Below are 19,486 nucleotides of genomic sequence, written 5' to 3'. Positions count from 1 at the left end.
TTGAGGACAGAACAGTAGTTCAACTTGTTCATTTGGAGCAAGAAATGATTGCCATGGAGTCTAGGAGAAACAGAAAACAAGCAAGCCTCCTTGAATATTTTAAAAAATCATAGGTATGTTATTTTCAGATTCCTAGAGTTTTGTGCAAATTTAAGTTCCATTTGATAATTTAATTATTGAAGGAATTTTTTTGTAACTAATTCTTTTTTAATCTGTCCCATTTACTTTGTTTTTATGTAATATGTTCAGTATATCATAAACAAAATTTGGCTCATATTCTATAATTGGGTCAACTGAAGAATGGGTTACCACCTGTCAGCTTTGGAGAATGATGTCAATCTTAAGAATCTGTTATAACTTTTTACTGTACAAACTGATCCATTTACTTTCGCCCATCAGTTGATACATTGATCATTTGCAATGAATATCATATGTTGTGAAAATTTAAAACGTCATCTATGGCACCATTTGTCAAAGCTGATTAGTGGTATCCTGATCTTCAGTAATGCCCTATAATTATTATTTGGAAGCCTTCCTCTTTATAGTGTTTTCCTCTATACAGTGTTCAGAATTTATGGTCCCTTGAAAAACGTTATATAGAGGTTTCACTGTACCTTCTTTCATTTGTGTTTATCATGTACATAAAAACAAATATTACCTGTCTTTATAAACTGAAGTTTTATTTTGTTTTTAGGCAAAACATGTTTTGTCTCTTCACATTGGCGTCAACAGTCGTCAACAAAATTAAAAATAAATCTTTTCATACAGATATTTTGTTTTGGCACACAGCACATTTAAATTGTCTTACTATTTAATTTCAGTGTGCTGCTGGGAAACACTATTCATCTCCAATGAAATACGTACAATGTAATAATTATCTTTTATTTTATACACTACTGATGGTAACTAATATGAATAGGTGAAACAAGTTTTGTTGAAACCAAAACAAAAATTTAGTTGAACTAGAGAGATAGTATTTGTTCATATCTCCATGATAAACATAATTGAAGCAGCAACTAAGGAAGAATGGCTTCTTTGTTCTCCGCTCAAACCTGTAAGCCAGAGTTGCCACAACTGCAGACAGATGCATTACAGTGTTACGTCACTGTATGAAGGAATGGGTGTACTTCAACGACAAAAAATGTAGCTTCATAGCTAGTAAAGTCACTGTACTGTTAGGGCTTGAGAAGAATTGCCTATGCAGACTAAAGCAGTACACATTCAAAAATCTTGAGGGATACCTAGAAGCCTGAAAGAATCTAGAGCTGCTATTTATTTCTCTTGTCAACTGAAACAATTATTTCTAAAATTCAAAATTTGTATATAAAATATAACACCAACCACAAAAAGAAACTATTGTTAATAAAGGAAACAGAAAATAAAAGGTATTCTCTCTGTCTCCCTCATCACTTCACACACAGAACAACCCATCTGGACTGTTACTGTACAGCTGATGCTTTTGCAAGTGAGACATTAACTGAGGTTAGCATTATGACTGCCTGTACTTGATCAACTTGCAGCAGCAAGTAAAAATTTTATCCTTGAACTCATTAGTTCAATCTATCACAAACAGTGAACACTGAAAGACTTTTGAAATAATATAATCACATAAAAACTATTATAAATATTACCTGATCCAGTTACAGAGAGCAATACTGTGGTGCAGTTATTCAGAATCAATCGTCCAGCAGATGTGTCCTCAGAAACATCTTTTCCAAGGTTCAAAACAGCAAATAATTCTCCAGGCCGTGCATACTTAGCTGTACTTGCAGATGTACCACTAGGAGCAAGCAAATAGCAACTTGCCAAGTGAAGCTTTGCTGTTAAATTGTATAAAGCCACCTAGAATGTCATCATGAAAGAAAATATCATTAATTCATAAATAATATACAACAGGCATTTGTTACTGCAGAAAAGACTAATTTTATTTAAAAGAAATAATCTTTAAATTTATAATTTATTTAAAAGAAATAAAATGTAACAGCATGAGATCATTTACATTTAACAACATCATGTGAAACAGGAGATACCAAGGAACAATTAGAGCAAGAGATGGCAGAATGCAAAAGCAAGATAACAATACACAATGAAAATGTGTGGACATGCATAAAAAACCACACAAGAGACTTACAACACATGTGAACCAAAACAATGAAGATATTTAATATAAGTATGACCCCCCCCCCCCCTTTGTCAACCATGGACCATGGCATTGGTGAGGAGGCCTGCGTGCCTCAGCAATACAGAATACAGACAGCCGTTCCATAGGTGCAACCACAACAGATGGGTATCTGTTGAAAGGCCAGACAAATGCGTGGTCCCTGAAGAGGTGCAGCAGTCTTTTCAGTAGTTGCAGGGGCAACAGTCTGGATGATTGACTGATGTGGCCTTCTAACATCAACCAAAACACCCTGCTGTGCCGGTACTGCGAACGGCTGAAAGCAAGGGGAAACTACAGCCATAATTTTTGCTGAGAGCATGCAGCTCTACCGTATGGTTACATGACGATGGCATCATCTTGCGTAAAATATTCCAAAGGTAAAATAGCCCCCCATTACAATCTCTGGGTGGGGACTACTCATGAGGATGTCATTATCAGGAGAAACAAAACAGGCGTTATACAGATCGGAGTGTGGAATGTCAGATTCCTTAATCGGGCAGGTAGGTTAGAAAACTTAAAAAGGAAAATGGATAGAGTAAAGCTAGGTACAGTGGAAATTAGTGAAGTTCGGTGCCAGGAGGAACAGGACTTTGGGTCAGGTGAATACAGGGTCATTAATACAAAATCAAATAGGGGTAATGCAGGAGTATGTTTAATAATGAGTAAAAAGATAGGAATGCGGATAAGGTATTACGAACAGCACAGTGAACACAGTATTGCAGCCAAGATAGACATGAAGCCCACATCCACCATGGTAGTCCTAGTTTATATGACAACTAGCTCCACAGATGAGGAGGAGATTGAGGAAATGTATGTTGAGATAAAAGAAAGTATTTAGACAGTTAAGGGAGCTAAAAATTTAATAGTCAAGAGGGACTGGAATTCAACAGTAGGAAAAAGAAGAGAAGAAAAAGCAGTAGGTGAAAATGGACTGGGCAAAAGGTGTGAAAGAGGAAGCCACCTGGTGGAATTTTGCATGGAGCATAATTTAATCATAGCTAACACTTGCTTTAAGACTCATGAGAGAAGGCTGTATATGTGGAAGACACCTGGAGACACCAGAAGGTATTAAGATTGATTATATTATAGCAAAACATAGATTTTGGAACCAGGTTTTAAATTGTAAGACATTTCCTGGGGCAGATGTGGACCATAATTTATTAGTTATGAACTGCAGATTAAAACTGAAGAAATTGCAAAAAGGCAGAAATTTAAGGAGATGGGACCTGGAAAAATTGGAAGAACCAGAGGTTGTAGAGGGTTTCAGAGGGAGCACTGGGGAACGATTGACAAGAACACAGGAAAGAAATACGGTAGAAGAAGAATTTTATAGTTGACAGTGCAGTCACAAACCCAGAAGAATTTTATTCACCAAGAATGGGTAGCTTTGAAAGGTGAAATAGTGAAGGAATAGTAGGTAAAAAGACGAGTTCTAGTAGAAATCCTTGGGAGCAGAAATCCTCGGGTAACACAAAAGATATTGAATTTAGTCGATGAAAGGAGAAAATATAAAAATGCAATAAATGAAGTGGGTGAAGGGAATGCAAATGTCTAAAAAATGAAATCGACAGGGAGTGCAAATTGGCTAAGCAGGAACGGCTAGAGGGCAAATGTTATGATGTAGAAGCATGTATTACAAGGGGTAAGATACATACTGCCTACAGGAAAATTAAAGACAGTTTTGTCTTTAAATATGTCTGCTTGTGTCTGTATATGTGTGGATGGATGTGTGTGTGTGTGTGTGGGTGGGTGGGTGCGCGCGCGCGCGCGAGAGTGTATACCCATCCTTTTTTCCCCCTAAGGTAAGTCTTTCCGCTCCCAGGATTGGAATGACTCCTTACCCTCTCCCTTAAAACCCACATCCTTTCGTCTTTCCCTCTCCTTCCCTCTTTCCTGATGAGGCAACAGTTTGTTGCGAAAGCTTGAATTTTGTGTGTATGTTTGTGTTTGTTTGTGTGTCTATCGACGTGCCAGCGCTTTCGTTTGGTAAGTCACATCATCTTTGTTTTTAGATATATTTTTCCTATGTGGAATGTTTCCCTGTATTATAACCATATCATTATATATATGTATCTAAAAACATAGATGATGTGACTTACCAAATGAAAGTGCTGGCAGGTCGACAGACACACAAACAAACACAAACATACACACAAAACTCAAGCTTTCGCAACAAACTGTTGCCTCATCAGGAAAGAGGGAAGGAGAGAGAAAGACGAAAGGATGTGGGTTTTAAGGGAGAGGGTAAGGAGTCATTCCAATCCCGGGAGCGGAAAGACTTACCTTAGGGGGAAAAAAGGACGGGTATACACTCGCACACACACACATATCCATCCACACATATACAGACACAAGCAGACATATTTAAAGAAAAGGGTTTGGGCAGAGATGTCAGTCGAGGCAGAAGTGCAGAGGCAAAGATGTTGTTGAATGACAGGTGAGGTGTGAGTGGCGGCAACTTGAAATTAGCGGAGATTGAGGCCTGGTGGATAACGGGAAGAGAGGATATATTGAAGAGCAAGTTCCCATCTCCGGAGTTCGGATAGGTTGGTGTTAGTGGGAAGTATCCAGATAACCCGGACGGTGTAACACTGTGCCAAGATGTGCTGGCCGTGCACCAAGGCATGTTTAGCCACAGGGTGATCCTCATTACCAACAAACACTGTCTGCCTGTGTCCATTCATGTGAATGGACAGTTTGTTGCTGGTCATTCCCACATAGAATGCGTCACAGTGTAGGCAGGTCAGTTGGTAGATCACGTGGGTGCTTTCACACGTGGCTCTGCCTTTGATCGTGTACACCTTCAGGGTTACAGGACTGGAGTAGGTGGTGGTGGGAGGGTGCATGGGACAGGTTTTACACCGGGGGCGGTTACAAGGGTAGGAGCCAGAGGGTAGGGAAGGTGGTTTGGGGATTTCATAGGGATGAACTAAGAGGTTACCAAGGTTAGGTGGACGGCGGAAAGACACTCTTGGTGGAGTGGGGAGGATTTCATGAAGGATGGATCTCATTTCAGGGCAGGATTTGAGGAAGTCGTATCCCTGCTGGAGAGCCACATTCAGAATCTGATCCAGTCCCGGAAAGTATCCTGTCACAAGTGGGGCACTTTTGTGGTTCCTCTGTGGGAAGTTCTGGGTTTGAGAGGATGAGGAAGTGGCTCTGGTTATTTGTTTCTCTACCAGGTCGGGAGGGTAGTTGCGGGATGCGAAAGCTTTCGCATCCCGCAACTACCCTCCCGACCTGGTAGAGGTCTTTCCGCTCCCGGGATTGGAATGACTCCTTACCCTCTCCCTTAAAACCCACATCCTTTCGTCTTTCCCTCTCCTTCCCCTCTTTCCTGATGAGGCAACAGTTTGTTGCGAAAGCTTGAATTTTGTGTGTGTGTTTGTGTTTGTTTATGTGTCTATCGACCTGCCAGCACTTTCGTTCGGTAAGTCACATCATCTTTGTTTTTACATATATTTTTCCCACGTGGAATGTTTCCCTCTATTTTATATATATATATATATATATATATATATATATATATATATAGAGAGAGAGAGAGAGAGAGAGAGAGAGAGAGAGAGAGAGAGAGAGAGAGAGAGAGAAACATTCCACGTGGGAAAAATATATCTAAAAACAAAGAGGATGTGACTTACCAAACGAAAGCGCTGGCAGGTCGATAGACACACAAACATACACACAAAATTCTGCTTTCGCAACCAAAGGTTGCTTCGTCAGGAAAGAGGGGAGGAAAGGGAAAGACGAAAGGATGTGGGTTTTAAGGGAGAGGGTAAGGAGTCATTCCAATCCCGGGAGCGGAAAGACTTACCTTAGGGGGGAAAAAAGAACGGGTATACACTCGCACACACACACACACACACACATATATCCATCAATACATATACAGACACAAGCAGACATATTCAAAGACGAAGAGTTTGGGCAGAGATGTCAGTCGAGGCGGAAGTGCAGAGGCAAAGATGTTGTTGAATGACAGGTGAGGTATGAGTGGCGGCAACTTGAAATTAGCGGAGTTGAGTTTAATAAGTCACAGCTGAAAAATACTATTTTGAATCCTTTACAAAAGAATGGAAAAACGTAGAAGCCGACCTCAGGGAAGATCAGTTTGGATTCCAGAGAAATGTAGGAACACACAAGGCAGCACTGACCCTCCAACTTCTCATAGAAGATAGGTTAAGGAAAGGCAAACCAACGTTTATAACACCTGTAGACTTAGAGAAAGCTTTTGACACAGTTGTCTGGAACACTCTCCTTCAAATTCTCAGGGTGGCAGAGCTAAAATACAGGGAACAAAAGGCTATTTATAATTCATACAGAAACCAGATGACAGCTGTAAGAGTCGAAGGGCACAAAAGGGAAGTAGTGGCTGAGAAGCGAGTGAGACAGGGTTGTAGAGAGAGAGAGAGTGCGAAGGTGGTTTGAACACAACTCCCCCATTTGGCAGCCCAACACCGTAACCACTTAACCAGGACACCATTTCTCTTAGGAACTGTTCTATCTTATACTTGGTTAGGTAAATTAGAGAATTTGAAAAGAGAAATGGATAGATTGAAGTTGATGTAAGTCGAATTAATGAAGTGCAGTGGCAGGTAGAGTAGGAATTCTCGTCGTTGAGTACTGGGTTATCAACACTAAATCAGAGAAATGCAGGATTGGGACTAATGATGAATAAGAAAATAGAAATGTGTATGTAGTACCATGAACATCATAGTGAACACATTTTCATAGTAAAGATAAATACAAAGCCAAAAATCCACCACAGTAATACAAATTCTAAGCAGTAAGCTCTGTGTGTCAGTTGTATATAAGGCCTTTGGATGACAAAGATTGAAGAAAAATGTATGATGAGATAAATGAAATCATACAGTTCATTAAGTGAGATAAAAATGTAATGTTGATGGGGCACTGGCAAGAACAAAAGACCCAGAGAAATCATTGGGCTATGCAAGAGACACTGAATATAATTGACAAAATGAGAAAATACAAAAAAAGTATTGCAGATGAAGCAGGCACAAAGGAATACAGATGCCTCAAGGAAATGAGATCAACAGAAAGTGCAAAATGGCAAAGCAGGCATATCTAGAGGAGAAATACAAAGGTGTAGAAGCCTGCTTGAAATCTCTGGAGAAAAGAGAAGGAGCTGTATGAATATCAAGAGGTCAGATAGCAAGCCGGTACTAACAAGATAAACTCATCACAGCTGCCTCAGTGTTCGTGGTAAGAGGGCCCAGTGGAGAGCCTGTCAAAAACTGAACACAGATCAGACATGAAAACAGGAAGAATGTGTACTGGACTGTGAAGAAGAAGAAGAAGGAAAAAAAAGGCAAAATAGAAATGGCCCAAGAACAATAATTGCATAGTGCTCAGATAGAACTTATAAGAAACTTGGTCATTTAAGCTACACTGAGCTGGCCAAGATACTCAATACCCAGCTTTTCACACAGTAGAAATCTGAGGAGCTGGTGTTGGATTGTGTGGGAGAAGATTCTTCAATTGGCATCCATTAACTTCCCATGAAGAACACAGTATGGAGATTACTGGTGGAACAGAAATTACATCTTTATCATAAACAATGTGTGTAGGTAATTAGGCAAATTGATTTTAAACCTCGAGTTCAGTTCTGTCAATGAATTATGTTGTAATACAAACACAGAGTAGGGTAGCACTACAAAGTGATACTAAGTGTTCAAGTTTTTCTACAGTGTGCTAGTTGTTTATGTCAAACAGAAATTTATCATTCATGTCAGACCATTAATTCCTTAACTCGCAGTACTCAGTTTAAGATTCTTTTCCATTTGTGTAATTTTCATCTTGAAGGTTTGGAAAACTGCTTATCTACTCTCAGCTGCAATGTAGAGCCATTCCATTCCTTTTGTACATTAAAAAGAAAACAAAACAACCCTAAGCAAAAATAACTGATATTTTTTTATAAAAGTATCTAACACTAATATCATGCTCCTAAGACCTGCCAAGATCTAGATTGTAACAACAGCTCACCAGTATATTAGGTTGTTTCAAAGCAGCACAATGTATTTAAAGTATTCTAATACAGAATCCTTTTTAAAATTAATACTGACGACAAACCTGCTCATAGCGTGCCATTTCCTCGACACACAGCAGTTCATGCATGCGTGCTCTGTAATTGTTTCGTGTTAACTTCTTTTCCGTTAATGTTGACTGTGTTATAGTGAACGTATCAGCCCGAGGGCTAGGATATGCGCTCAATAAATCTCGTTCACGCTCACCATCATCAGAAGGAACACTGTCTCCGTCATCATGTTCATCATTATTATTTCCTGATGGATGTTCAAATTTTATTATTGTGGAATTGCTGGAATCCCAGCGCTCTGCAGACTTCAGTACAATTTCGTGTCTTACTTCACGTACTCTATCAACATCCGTTACTGGTACAACATCAACACATAGATGGCGCACCAACACTGGCTCACCCCCTAGGTCAAATACAACAGACTGCCGAAATGTGCCATAAATATCAGTGGTAAACGCAATAATGATAGTATGCTCCAGCTGTTGAAAATCATTGTTGTCTGGCAAAGGCCCTGCCGTCCATTCTTGATCATTTGTGGGTACCCACTCCCCAACTTGCTTCCCATCTCTTTCCTTAGTTGAAATATTCCTGAAAATAAATAAAAAGCACACTTTATGAAAGAAAATGTCATATTAATAAATGAAAAATGCCTTGCACATTTCCTAGTAAAGCACTAAAAATTTTCTGCATAATAAAATCAACTGCTTTATACGAGATTAGGATTTTTTCATACATAGCTACTGTTTTAAGTATACTTGAGACACCAACCTGATGGAGAAATGATTTCGGTGGGCATCTTGCAGCAGGGCAATGACATGGAGCCTTTGGTTTGTGTGGAGCACAAATTTCCACTCTTTATGACTAACTTTTGATGAAATAGTTGTGATAAGATCTGCTGAACAACTATCTTCCACTCCTTCCAACTTTTCCCGCATAACTTTCTCAGGGCTTGGCGCTTGTATCCACCTGAAACAGTAGTATCATTTTCTATGTAAGTGATAATCACATATGTACTGCAACACACCTTCAGAAATTTTGTATATTTAATTAGTTAATTAAGAAAAGTAAAAATTGAAGAATTTCATGTTACTTACAAAACTTTCAATATATCCTTCATAGAACAATGTAAACAATTACGACAAAATATCCGAAACGGTCATATGCACAGACATCAGCAACATATATTTTTTTTACTTATTAAAGCTTAAATACAAATAAATTAAGATGTTAAAACACATGGTGGTGATGTCAGGCACGTTAGTGATGACCAGCAGATTTTTCAGAGCAAGACACAACTGATGAGCAGAAAACACTTAGTATTGTACACAGTCACTTCAGCTATAGTTATTAGAGCTTTGCAATGAAAACATCCACAAAGCGCCAAGCATTTAAATGCTAAGGCTGTTTCAAATTGGTAAGAGGAAAATTAGTAGATGCAATCAAAAATACCTATTTGCTCTTCACTACGCATTTAGAGGGCCGTTTAAGGGGGAGGAGATTATGATTTCATTGACAACAGGTCATTAGAGACTCAGCACAAACTTGAATTAGAGAAGGATGGTGAATGAAAGTGGCTGTGCGCTTTCAAAGGAACCATCCCGGCATTTGCCTTAAGCAATTTAGGGAAATAATGGAAAACCTAAATCAGGAAGGCTGGACACAGATTTGAACTTTCACCCTCCCAAAATGCAACCCCAGCATGCTAACCACTGCACTACCATGGTTGGTGAGGGCCATTCAAGAAGTCAAATGAAAGTATAGCAGGATCATTCTGAATCTACATCTTGTCACAAGGAATTATGAAATAAATAAATGTAACCCGATGGAAAGGCACTCCCGAAATGCGTAGTGAAAAACAATAAAAAAGTTATAAGCAAAAATTGTTATTTGATGTAAACCTAAGAAGCCAAGGAATAAATAAAACATCAAACACATTCTCTGTAGGGGAATGTAGCACACCTGAAAGGAAATAAAAGACTATGGTTGTGAATGAAAAGCAAATAACTGTCATGCACACGAATATCTGTGGATCTTGACTTTTTGAAGACCACTGCAGAAGATAAGACTGACTTACGTGACTGAGATACGAAGAATTTAGGAAATAAGAAGAACATTTGTTGTTACTCATTACTAATGGTACAACATATACTACACAGTTTTAACATAGATCTGATTTAGTTAAGGAGAAATGTCTACAAACTGATGTATGTAGCACCACAAGGAATTCCTGGTGTATTAGGAACAAATAGTAAAACATAATGAAGTTGTGGCAAAAGCACTGAAGTTGATGGATCTACGCAGAAAATGATTGGAAGCAGGAAGTAATTGGCAGCATCCTAGTGAATTCTATTTTAATATGTACTGTTATATTCTGTGTGACATTTATTTATAGATCTTTTTCTGTTCTTGCTTTGTTCGTCTTATTTCAACTCACCCAGGCACTAACTGCAATAGAAAATGCAACCTTCTAGTGCTTCCACTGTTTTCCATTGCCAGGAAAGTCATCAGATGATTGAAGAGGGATAATGCTATGATAGAAAAACAACTGAACACTTTTAACATTTGCTGCATCATCATCACATTTTTAATATTCTTGCTGCTTCTCACTATCACTGACAGCCTCAGTTACAATCCATTTTTAAATTGTATTTATATAAAGTTTTGTAACTTAGAGCAAAGTTCGTAGGAGAAAATAATCACCAACCCGCTAAATCTCTTATGTATCGCTACAAAAAGCCACAGTGTATTACTGTTACTTCTCATTTCTTCACATCCACAATGGGCATTTATCATTAAACCAAACTGATTCGTAGCAGACAAAGGCTTGATTCTGAAGCAGCACTCTCCTGAGATCATAACAAATAAAATGGTCATCCAAAAGCGCTCTACAATTGCAATTTTTTTGTGCTCTAAAATGCTAACAATTACTGTGATCCTATTACAGTATCCCAAATTTCATCCAAGCAAGTTCTGAGTTCCTCAATGACACAGAAGCCTTTGATATAAAGATGATCTTTATCAAATAAGAGCTCAAAATAATCAAATATACATCTGCCATATTCAGTATGACTAATTGTAACATACTGCATAGTGATGGTTTAATATTCAGGTTCTGTTTAAGTTGGTCCACTGGTTTGTAACAAATTTCAAAACAAAGCTGCTCCTGTTTCTAAAAGTTATGCACATTAATTTCAAAAATTCCATACTGTAAGTATGGACAGTAAATGAAACAAAGAAGTGATTCACACTGATATTTGCAAGAATAAGACTCGCAACCATTCTCGTTCTTGTTGAGATGTACGATTTCCACACTCTCTCAGTATCTGCAAAAAATCGACGAACAAGGTGCACTTGTTTAATCGTACCTAATAGCCGTGGTTATTCAAGCACAAAAATTTAGTCTGAAACTAATAGTGATACCACTAACATAGCCTTTGTTCTTTCAGTTTATCTGCTATCTTATACCTTTAACACCATGTGCATTCCATATTTCTGTTTTCATTTCCGAATGTATGTTCGAGAAAATACTTTAGAATTTGTATATTTTCAACTGACAATTCTGACAGCAATCAATCAAACTGTTGTCACCTTTTTAATTTTTTATGCAACTGATATGCATTACGAAATACCATTTCTTGATGTGAAAAATAATCATTTGTCATGTTCCAGAGCTGGATTCTTTTAGTGAAACATGTCACTACCTCAAAAATTATCAGAGAAACACAACATTCTTTCTTGTTCTTTTAGTTTCCCGAGGCTCAGTGTTGTCATTCTAAGTCAATTTGTTTATTTTCTTTAGGCTATCATGACAATCCATGTAATAAAAATGGTATTCCTCCATAGTAAAACTGCAAGAATGCCGCCTGAGCACAAACTTAGGGGTTTTCAACTTCTTGTGATATGTTGGATATCTTGGTAGTACTGTTTACAGGTGCATATACCTCAGTGAAATATTTTAAAGGTGCACCACTTTTCCGTTGTTGCATCTGTAGCATGGAGCAATGATATTACTTTAACTATTTTTGTTTTATGTTTATGTGCTTGTCTTCTCTAACAACGCATTCAAATAAATCAACACTGTCAGATACCAAGTGCGAATCAAATAAAAACCAAAATGATAATATTATTTTACATGTTCTCTGCTGTACATAAATGGCAGAAAGCAGTACCTTTTTCATCATAATTTCCATCACATTCAATGCAAGTTTGCAAATACTAATAAAGTGCTTGAGAGCCCATAGGAAAAAAGTGCACTTGCACTTCATATGGCATACTTCCTTTTCAGAACGGAACTCCTTGCCACCCAGCCCTTCTTAGAGTGGTCCAAAACTATGGAAATTGATTGGGGAAGAGTTTCGCAAGTAAGGTTTACACAGAAGCCACACCAAATACAAGTAATATGATCATCATAATATTTGCACTGGCCATACTGGGCAATGCATAAAAGTCCACATTGTTTACTTTGATTGCAAGCCAAAGAAAATTTTTCAAAAGGTGCAAGTGTGAAGCACTAGAGACAGGAGTCCCTTACAACACATACTGCTCCTCAGTTATGCTTTCTTTGCCCAAATTAAGGTCAACATAACTTCTCTTGTTGGTGGTTGAGTTCAGACTGTCTTTGTTTTGGTTGGCATGCAACAGCATCATTCTTTATTTGCTCTTTTCACTACTGATTAGTGGTAGAGCACCCAAGTTTTGTCCTAAAGGTACACAGCACCTTTTTCTAATTGACAAAGATGATCATGTGTTCTGGAATGAACTTGTCAGTGATTCTGTACAACAGCTCCTATTGAACGCCCATCCTGCAGAGACTTGTGAAACTGTAGCACATCAAAAACCATATGCTATGCTGAGCCATGACTAACGCTTACAGTTGCTGCCATGTGACACAGTGTCAGTCAGTGGCTTTCAATCATAATGACTTTAACCCTCGAGTGGGCATGCCTGGATCCAGAGAGCACCAACCACAAATAAAGTGGTTTTGGACATTTTCATTGTTGTTTCACAATTGAAAGCTGATATTCCCTCATTATTGCTTCAGCTAAAACAGTGATAAATTATGTTGTTGCTCAAAGTGAGCAGCAGGAACAGAAAATATAAAGTGAGCTAGATGAGGAAAAAATTTACAGTCTGTGCAAGAAAATGACCCAGATTACGAGCTAGGAGCACAATTCCATAATAGGCAGTTTTCTGCGAGATAATTAGCAATCAAATAAGTGGTTGGCTCAGATCTGATGCAATTGCACTATTTAATGGTTCAAGTGGGTCATTACTGCCTCAGTAACACCTGTCTGTGTGGCAACAGAGTGATGTAATGAAAGTTTATTTCATTATTGTTAAACACGACAATGCTTTGGCTCATATTATGTAACTTTATTTTAACATTGTTTAATTAAACTAAGTTTAAACTGTGATTATGCTTGCACATGTCTACCTTGGCAACCTAAAGCCAACTACTCTTTACATGTGTACAGAGAGCTGCGCACATGCTCGAGGGTTAAAAGTTGCAATGTTTTCTGGAATTACAGTGCAATATGCTATCCTGATCAAGAGTCTCGGCCGCGTATGTCTCATAATTTGTGAACTTCTAAGTCTATAGATAAGCTTGCAGCTGTAACAATCATGCATCAACATACCGGAGTTTCATATGTTATTTTAACAAAGTTTTTTTACCCATGTGTTTATTTATTTTGTCATTTATTACATGCCTGACACTGATGTACACTGTCGTGACAGATTACAGTAAAGAATAGCACAAATGTGGTATGTATTAGCATGAGTTACAAACAAATACAGTGGAACCCCTGTTTTACATTTTCGTGCCGTCAGACTTAAAAACACAAATTTGAGAAAAATGCGGCAATCAAGGAAAATATTAAAACCCCTCAAAATATAAGAAAAAACACATGTAATAGGCATATATGATTAAAAATCGCAATAATTTCCAACAATTTGTATAAAATCTCTGAAAGTAAAGGTAATTAAATGCACTGTAATACAATAATTTGTGGTAATGAATTTCATCAGTTCTTAAAAAATCACAGATGTGTGACAGCAAGTACAAACTCATCAAAAAATTTAAACTGGTATCTGGGTTAATGGTAATCAAGCTATTTTTAGACATGCTATGACCACAAATTATAATTTCAAAACACGCATTTTTTGAGACATCGCCCTTTGTGCTCACCCAGAAAAAAGCAAAAACTTATGAATGTGTAGAATTAAACCAAAAACATCACATCAGCTAAGTGGTTAAACTATAACTGTGGACATCTGCTTAATGACATACTTTATTATCACCACTGCTTTTATTGCTTAATGCTTCTCTTATGAGCTGCACTTCATATGCTCACCACCATTAAAGTGTTATTTTAGGCTTGACGAGAGAAACAGAGACATGAAAAAATGAGTTTACTTCCCCAACTGACATTACAACCTTATTAGAAGTCGGTCCAATGAATTTTTCTACACTGTGTAAAATGTAAATTTGAAAGAAAGTTCAGGTGCCACAGTTTTGCTTCATGCCCTCTATCTCTGCTGCCAATCTTTATGATCTGCAGTGTGTGGTGTGAAACGAACAGGAAAGGCTTTAAAATGTACTATCGCAAAACCCTTGTTCTATTTCCATATGACATCTCCATCATAGCACATCATCATCTGCACAAAAAGTATATTTTCAGCACTTCACAAAATGCTTTCACCCCTACCTTTACTCCCGTTGTTGAAGGGCCACTCCCCCTCCACACATCCAGTTGGCAAGTATACTGTGGTGACTGCACTGGCTATTGAGTGACTGAACAATTCACCAGCCAATAAGAGTTCACTAGACGGAAATGGGCGACATTTCCTCAATTATAACTGAGCATATTCTTCGAGGCTCAGGGTTTGAATTTAAACGATTGACACTGTTGCTGAACACACTACATCAGAATTACATGCAAAAAGATAAGACCAAGTTACAGGTGGCACAAGGAAAGGTGGTGGCTGCCCCCTTCATCACGTATTGGCTCGGTCTGGAACACTTTGCATAGATTGTCTTTTTTTTCCCATTACCGCTGCAACCAAGCAGTAGTTGTATCATAATTCTGTGGTGAAGTTAAGTATTGCAAGTTGTATTGGTAACACCGATCATAGATTAATGCAACATTTCCTCTTTCACGACCCTACCCTCACAATGGCCTAAAATATTCCCATAACTCCATAACAACCCATGGTGTGAACCATCTGTCTTTTGAGCCACTTGTAACTCGTTCAGTCACATCAAACGTCAGTAGCAAGAAAACAGGACAAAGTCAAGCAAGATGTCAAGTAAGAAGTTAGAACTGAGGTAAACTGTACTAGAAAGAAATGTAAAATCAGGGAATTTTTAGCACTGATCTTATGGGTTTTTCAAAGGGGCTACATGTTTATGGTGTAGAATCACGAACATAAAATCATAGAACTTAAAATCAAAGTTCACTGTAACTGAATGATTGATTGAGAGGGGTTATGGGATCAGACGGAGAGGTCATCAGTCTCGCGATTGTAAGTTTACTCACAGAAAAGAGAGGCTCGATTGAAAGTGGAAGGATCCAGTCAGAGAAGACAAATTATGAAATAAAGATGTTAAAACACACACAGTAGAAGACATAAATGGGTAGACAAAACACGGGGAAGTGGACCGAGAAAACACGAAGAGCAGTCACAACCACAACCACTCTGCCCCTGCTCCAGGAGTAAAGCAAAATCTTATATCTGAAAATAAAAACCACTTTCACAGAGGAAAGTGAATTGCATGCTAATATTAAAATTAAGGAATCTCGAAGACTACACACGAAAGAAAATATTGGGTCAGCCTGGTATGTCCAATGCATATATGGCATTAGTCAGCGGACGGCTTCTGAGAGGAGCAGAAGGAAGAGTGCCAAACCGTAGTAGTCTCCTTGATTGTGCGGAGTTTATTCCTGATAGCAGTAGTGCACCAGATGTCATTCGATTTTTGGACAAAGAGAGATTTTATGTAGATCCACATATCCACAGCCGGAATCATGAAAGGGAATGGGGATTAAGTATCTCCTTCTCTAGCCAAATGTGCAGCCAGTTCATTCCCTGGGATACTCACATGACTTGGTACTCAGAGAAAGACAACTGAGCAGGCGGCACAGCAAAGGACAGACAGAAGGACATGGGTAGCAGAGACAAAAGGGTGACGAGAGTAGGATCGGTCGATTGCCTGCAGGCTGCTCATTGAGTTTGTACATATTAAAACACTGTGAAGGGAGGCCTGAGTAACAAAATGTAGGGCCACATTAATGGCTAGCAGCTCTGCTGTGAGCACACTAATGATCCCGGCAATAAATGGTATTCTAAGCCAGTAGGAGGCATGGATGTATCCTGCCTTATCTGCCATCTTAGAACTGTCAGTCTAGAAGATGGTATCACCCTGGAGCTCTGCATGGATGGAAGGTACAAGACAACGGAAGGCTATAGGTGCGACAGAGACCTTAGGACCTTGGAACAGTCTGGTCCTAAGGTCCAAGGCGGGTGAGGGAGGAAATACATGGGGCGCATTCCAGTGAGTGGTGATGGAGATCCCAACAGACCCAGGGGCAGTTATCAGGAGGGACACATCCCTTGTTTGTGAAGAGGACAGGGTACATGGGATGGTCAGGGAATTGTCGAATGGCAATCACGTAAGAAACCAGGAGCTGGCTCCATTGTATCCGTAGATGGGGAATCCTCACTTCTGCAAGGAGAATGTCAATGGGGCTAATGCGAAAGGTACCAATAGCCAGACGTACTGCATAATGGTGAACAGGGTAAAGTATTTTCAGAGTGGAAGGAGCCACTGAGCCATAAACCTGACTACCATAATCTAGTCTGGATAAGACGAGAGCACGGTAAAGCTGGAGAAGAGCATCACAGTCTGTACCCCATTATGTGAGGGCCAGACGGCAGAGAGCATTAAGGTTCCGTATGCATATAGTCTTCAGGTGACAAATATGGGGCGGCCACATTAGCTTTTTATCCAAAATAAGGCCCAAGGAACATAACTTGGCTAAAACATCTAGGAGCTGGTCGCCTAATTAAGTTCTGGATCGGGGTGTACTACGGGTCAATTACAAAAAACCATAACGCAAATTTTGGAGGGAGAAAACTGAAAGCCAAAGCATACAGCCCATGCAGAGGCCCGTCGGATGACACTTTGGAGCCAGTGCTCAGCAGATGCTACTGAGTGAGAGCTGCACCAGATGCAAAAATTGTTGGCATACAATGCTGGAGTAACCAGATGCCCAACAGAGGCTACAAGCTCATTGATGACTATGAGGAAGAGTGTGATGACGGGGTCAAACTGTGTCTTATGCCTTATGGAGGTTGAAGGAGAACGCGACAAGGTGATGATGGTTAGTAAGAGCCCATCAGGTTGCTGTTTCAAATCTGAGAAAATGGTCAGTTGGAGATCGTCCTGTCCAGAAGCCAAATTGATATGGGGACAAAATGCCCCGAAATTCATGTACCCAACAAAATCGGAAGCTAACCATCCTCTCAAGCAGTGTACAAAGTACAGGCTAATCGGGCAATAGCTGTCAAGAAATGTTGGGTTCTTCCCAGCCTTACAGACGTGGACAACTATAAGGGGCAATCAAAAAGAAAAGAGCCGCAGGCATAATTGCAGAAACCGTACCTGTATGTTAGAAGTATTGACCCTGGCTGTTGAGACACTTGTCTCACTGTGACACAAGGCGATGAATGGCTGTCTCATAAAATTCCCGGGCCTGCGATGTTAACCAGTTGTGCATGTACAGCTGGACGTCGTCGGCCGAGGTGATTCGTTTGCTCCTCAGCGCCTTTTTACGGGGACCAAAAATGGTGTAATCACAGGGAGAGAGGTGCAGACTGTATGGAAGGTGACCGAGAACCTCCCATTTGAATTTCTGCAGGAACGCCGTGACTGTGTTGGCCATATGAGGCTATACATTGTCGTAGAGCAGAATGACCCCACAGGTGAGACTGCCTGGTCGTTTTGATTTGATCGCTTGGCAAAGGGTGGTCAAGGTTTGTGAGTAACGCTGGGCATTCACTGTTGTCCTGTGCTGCAGAAAGTGAATCAGAAGGGGGCCATCTTGATCAAATAAGAATGTCAGCAGAACCTTTCCTGCACTTGTGTGGATGGCCTTGGCTTCCCCCACTATCGTTTCCAGGTTGGTACGAAGGGGGATCCAGTCACTAAAGACATCAGCATGAACCAAAGCGCAGACTCCTCCAAATGCTATCTCGGAGCCAGCATGGTTCCAACACAATGCCCAATAACAATGAAATGTTGGAGAGTGGTCATCACAGAGGTGCGTTTCTTGAAGAACAAGACAAACACAGAATAGGAGGAAAGGAGGCATTGTATTTCCAGTAGGTGATGATAGTATCCGTTGCAATTACACTGAATTACCACGTGGTGAGAGGCCAGATTAGACATAAAGAAGCAGAGGAGAGGTCAGAGGTCATGTCACTCAGCCATTGTTTGTCACAGACAAGGACTGGGTGACATCCATAAATAAAATTTCAGACTCAGGTTGCAAGGGGGAAGATGGCACCTCTAGGGACACTGGAGGAGGGAGGAGCCTTTTCCTGGGACTTATGTTGCTTCTTCTTCTCTTTCAGAGGTGGAGGAGCGCCGGGCACAGAGGGAGAATAGGCATCTTCAAGATCCAGAACCGAAAGAGTGTGGGCAACCTTGGGACACACATATGGTGTGTCTCACAGTGAGTTGTGGTAGTAGGCTTTCAGCCTGAGAGACGCCAAGGGGAGGGGTCCTGAGGGGGAGGGGAGCCCCATCACACTGGCAGGTGCCGAAGAAGGGGCGCACTTCTTTGGTGAGGGAGGGGGAGTGGCTCCCAGAGATGGGGAGGGGGGGAGGTCCTGGGAACTGCAAGGGATGGGGAGGGGGAAGTGGAGGGGAGAAGGGGATGGAGCTGAGGTAAGGAAGAGGTAGAAGGGGAAAGGATGTAACAGGCAAAAGTTGAGAGCAACACTCCATGGAGTCAATCATACTTTTGGCAAGTGTCAGCATAAGATAGGCAATCCAGGGACTTGTACTCTTGGATCTTCTTTTCTTTCTTGTAAGCAGGGCAATCTGGTGAGTTTGGAGAGTGGCGGTCATGACAACTGACACACACGGGTGGCGGAACAAAGGGGCTTCCCTCATGGATTGGGTGTCCCCAGACACCACACAAAGGGTCCGCTGTACAGAGGGAAAACATATGCCCAAAATGCAAGCACCGAAAGCACCTCATGGG

The 19,486-nt window shown here is 40.1% G+C and overlaps 1 protein-coding gene across 1 annotated transcript in view; it reads right to left on the bottom strand.

Annotated features, from left to right (window-relative positions):
* The window catches only part of LOC126252006 (probable helicase with zinc finger domain), a 157,804-nt gene that overhangs the window by 113,488 nt on the left and 24,830 nt on the right, over positions 1–19,486 (bottom strand). The window contains exons 3-5 of the mRNA XM_049952790.1: positions 8,985–9,182; positions 8,252–8,804; positions 1,632–1,842 (exon numbers count right to left, since the gene is read on the bottom strand). Coding sequence (XP_049808747.1) covers positions 1,632–1,842; positions 8,252–8,804; positions 8,985–9,182 — 962 coding nt within the window. The remainder of the gene's footprint in view (positions 1–1,631; positions 1,843–8,251; positions 8,805–8,984; positions 9,183–19,486) is intronic.

The sequence above is a fragment of the Schistocerca nitens genome, chromosome 4 (assembly GCF_023898315.1).
Source record: "Schistocerca nitens isolate TAMUIC-IGC-003100 chromosome 4, iqSchNite1.1, whole genome shotgun sequence".
Lineage (NCBI taxonomy): Eukaryota > Metazoa > Arthropoda > Insecta > Orthoptera > Acrididae > Schistocerca > Schistocerca nitens.
This window is presented reverse-complemented; position numbering and strand designations above follow the sequence as displayed.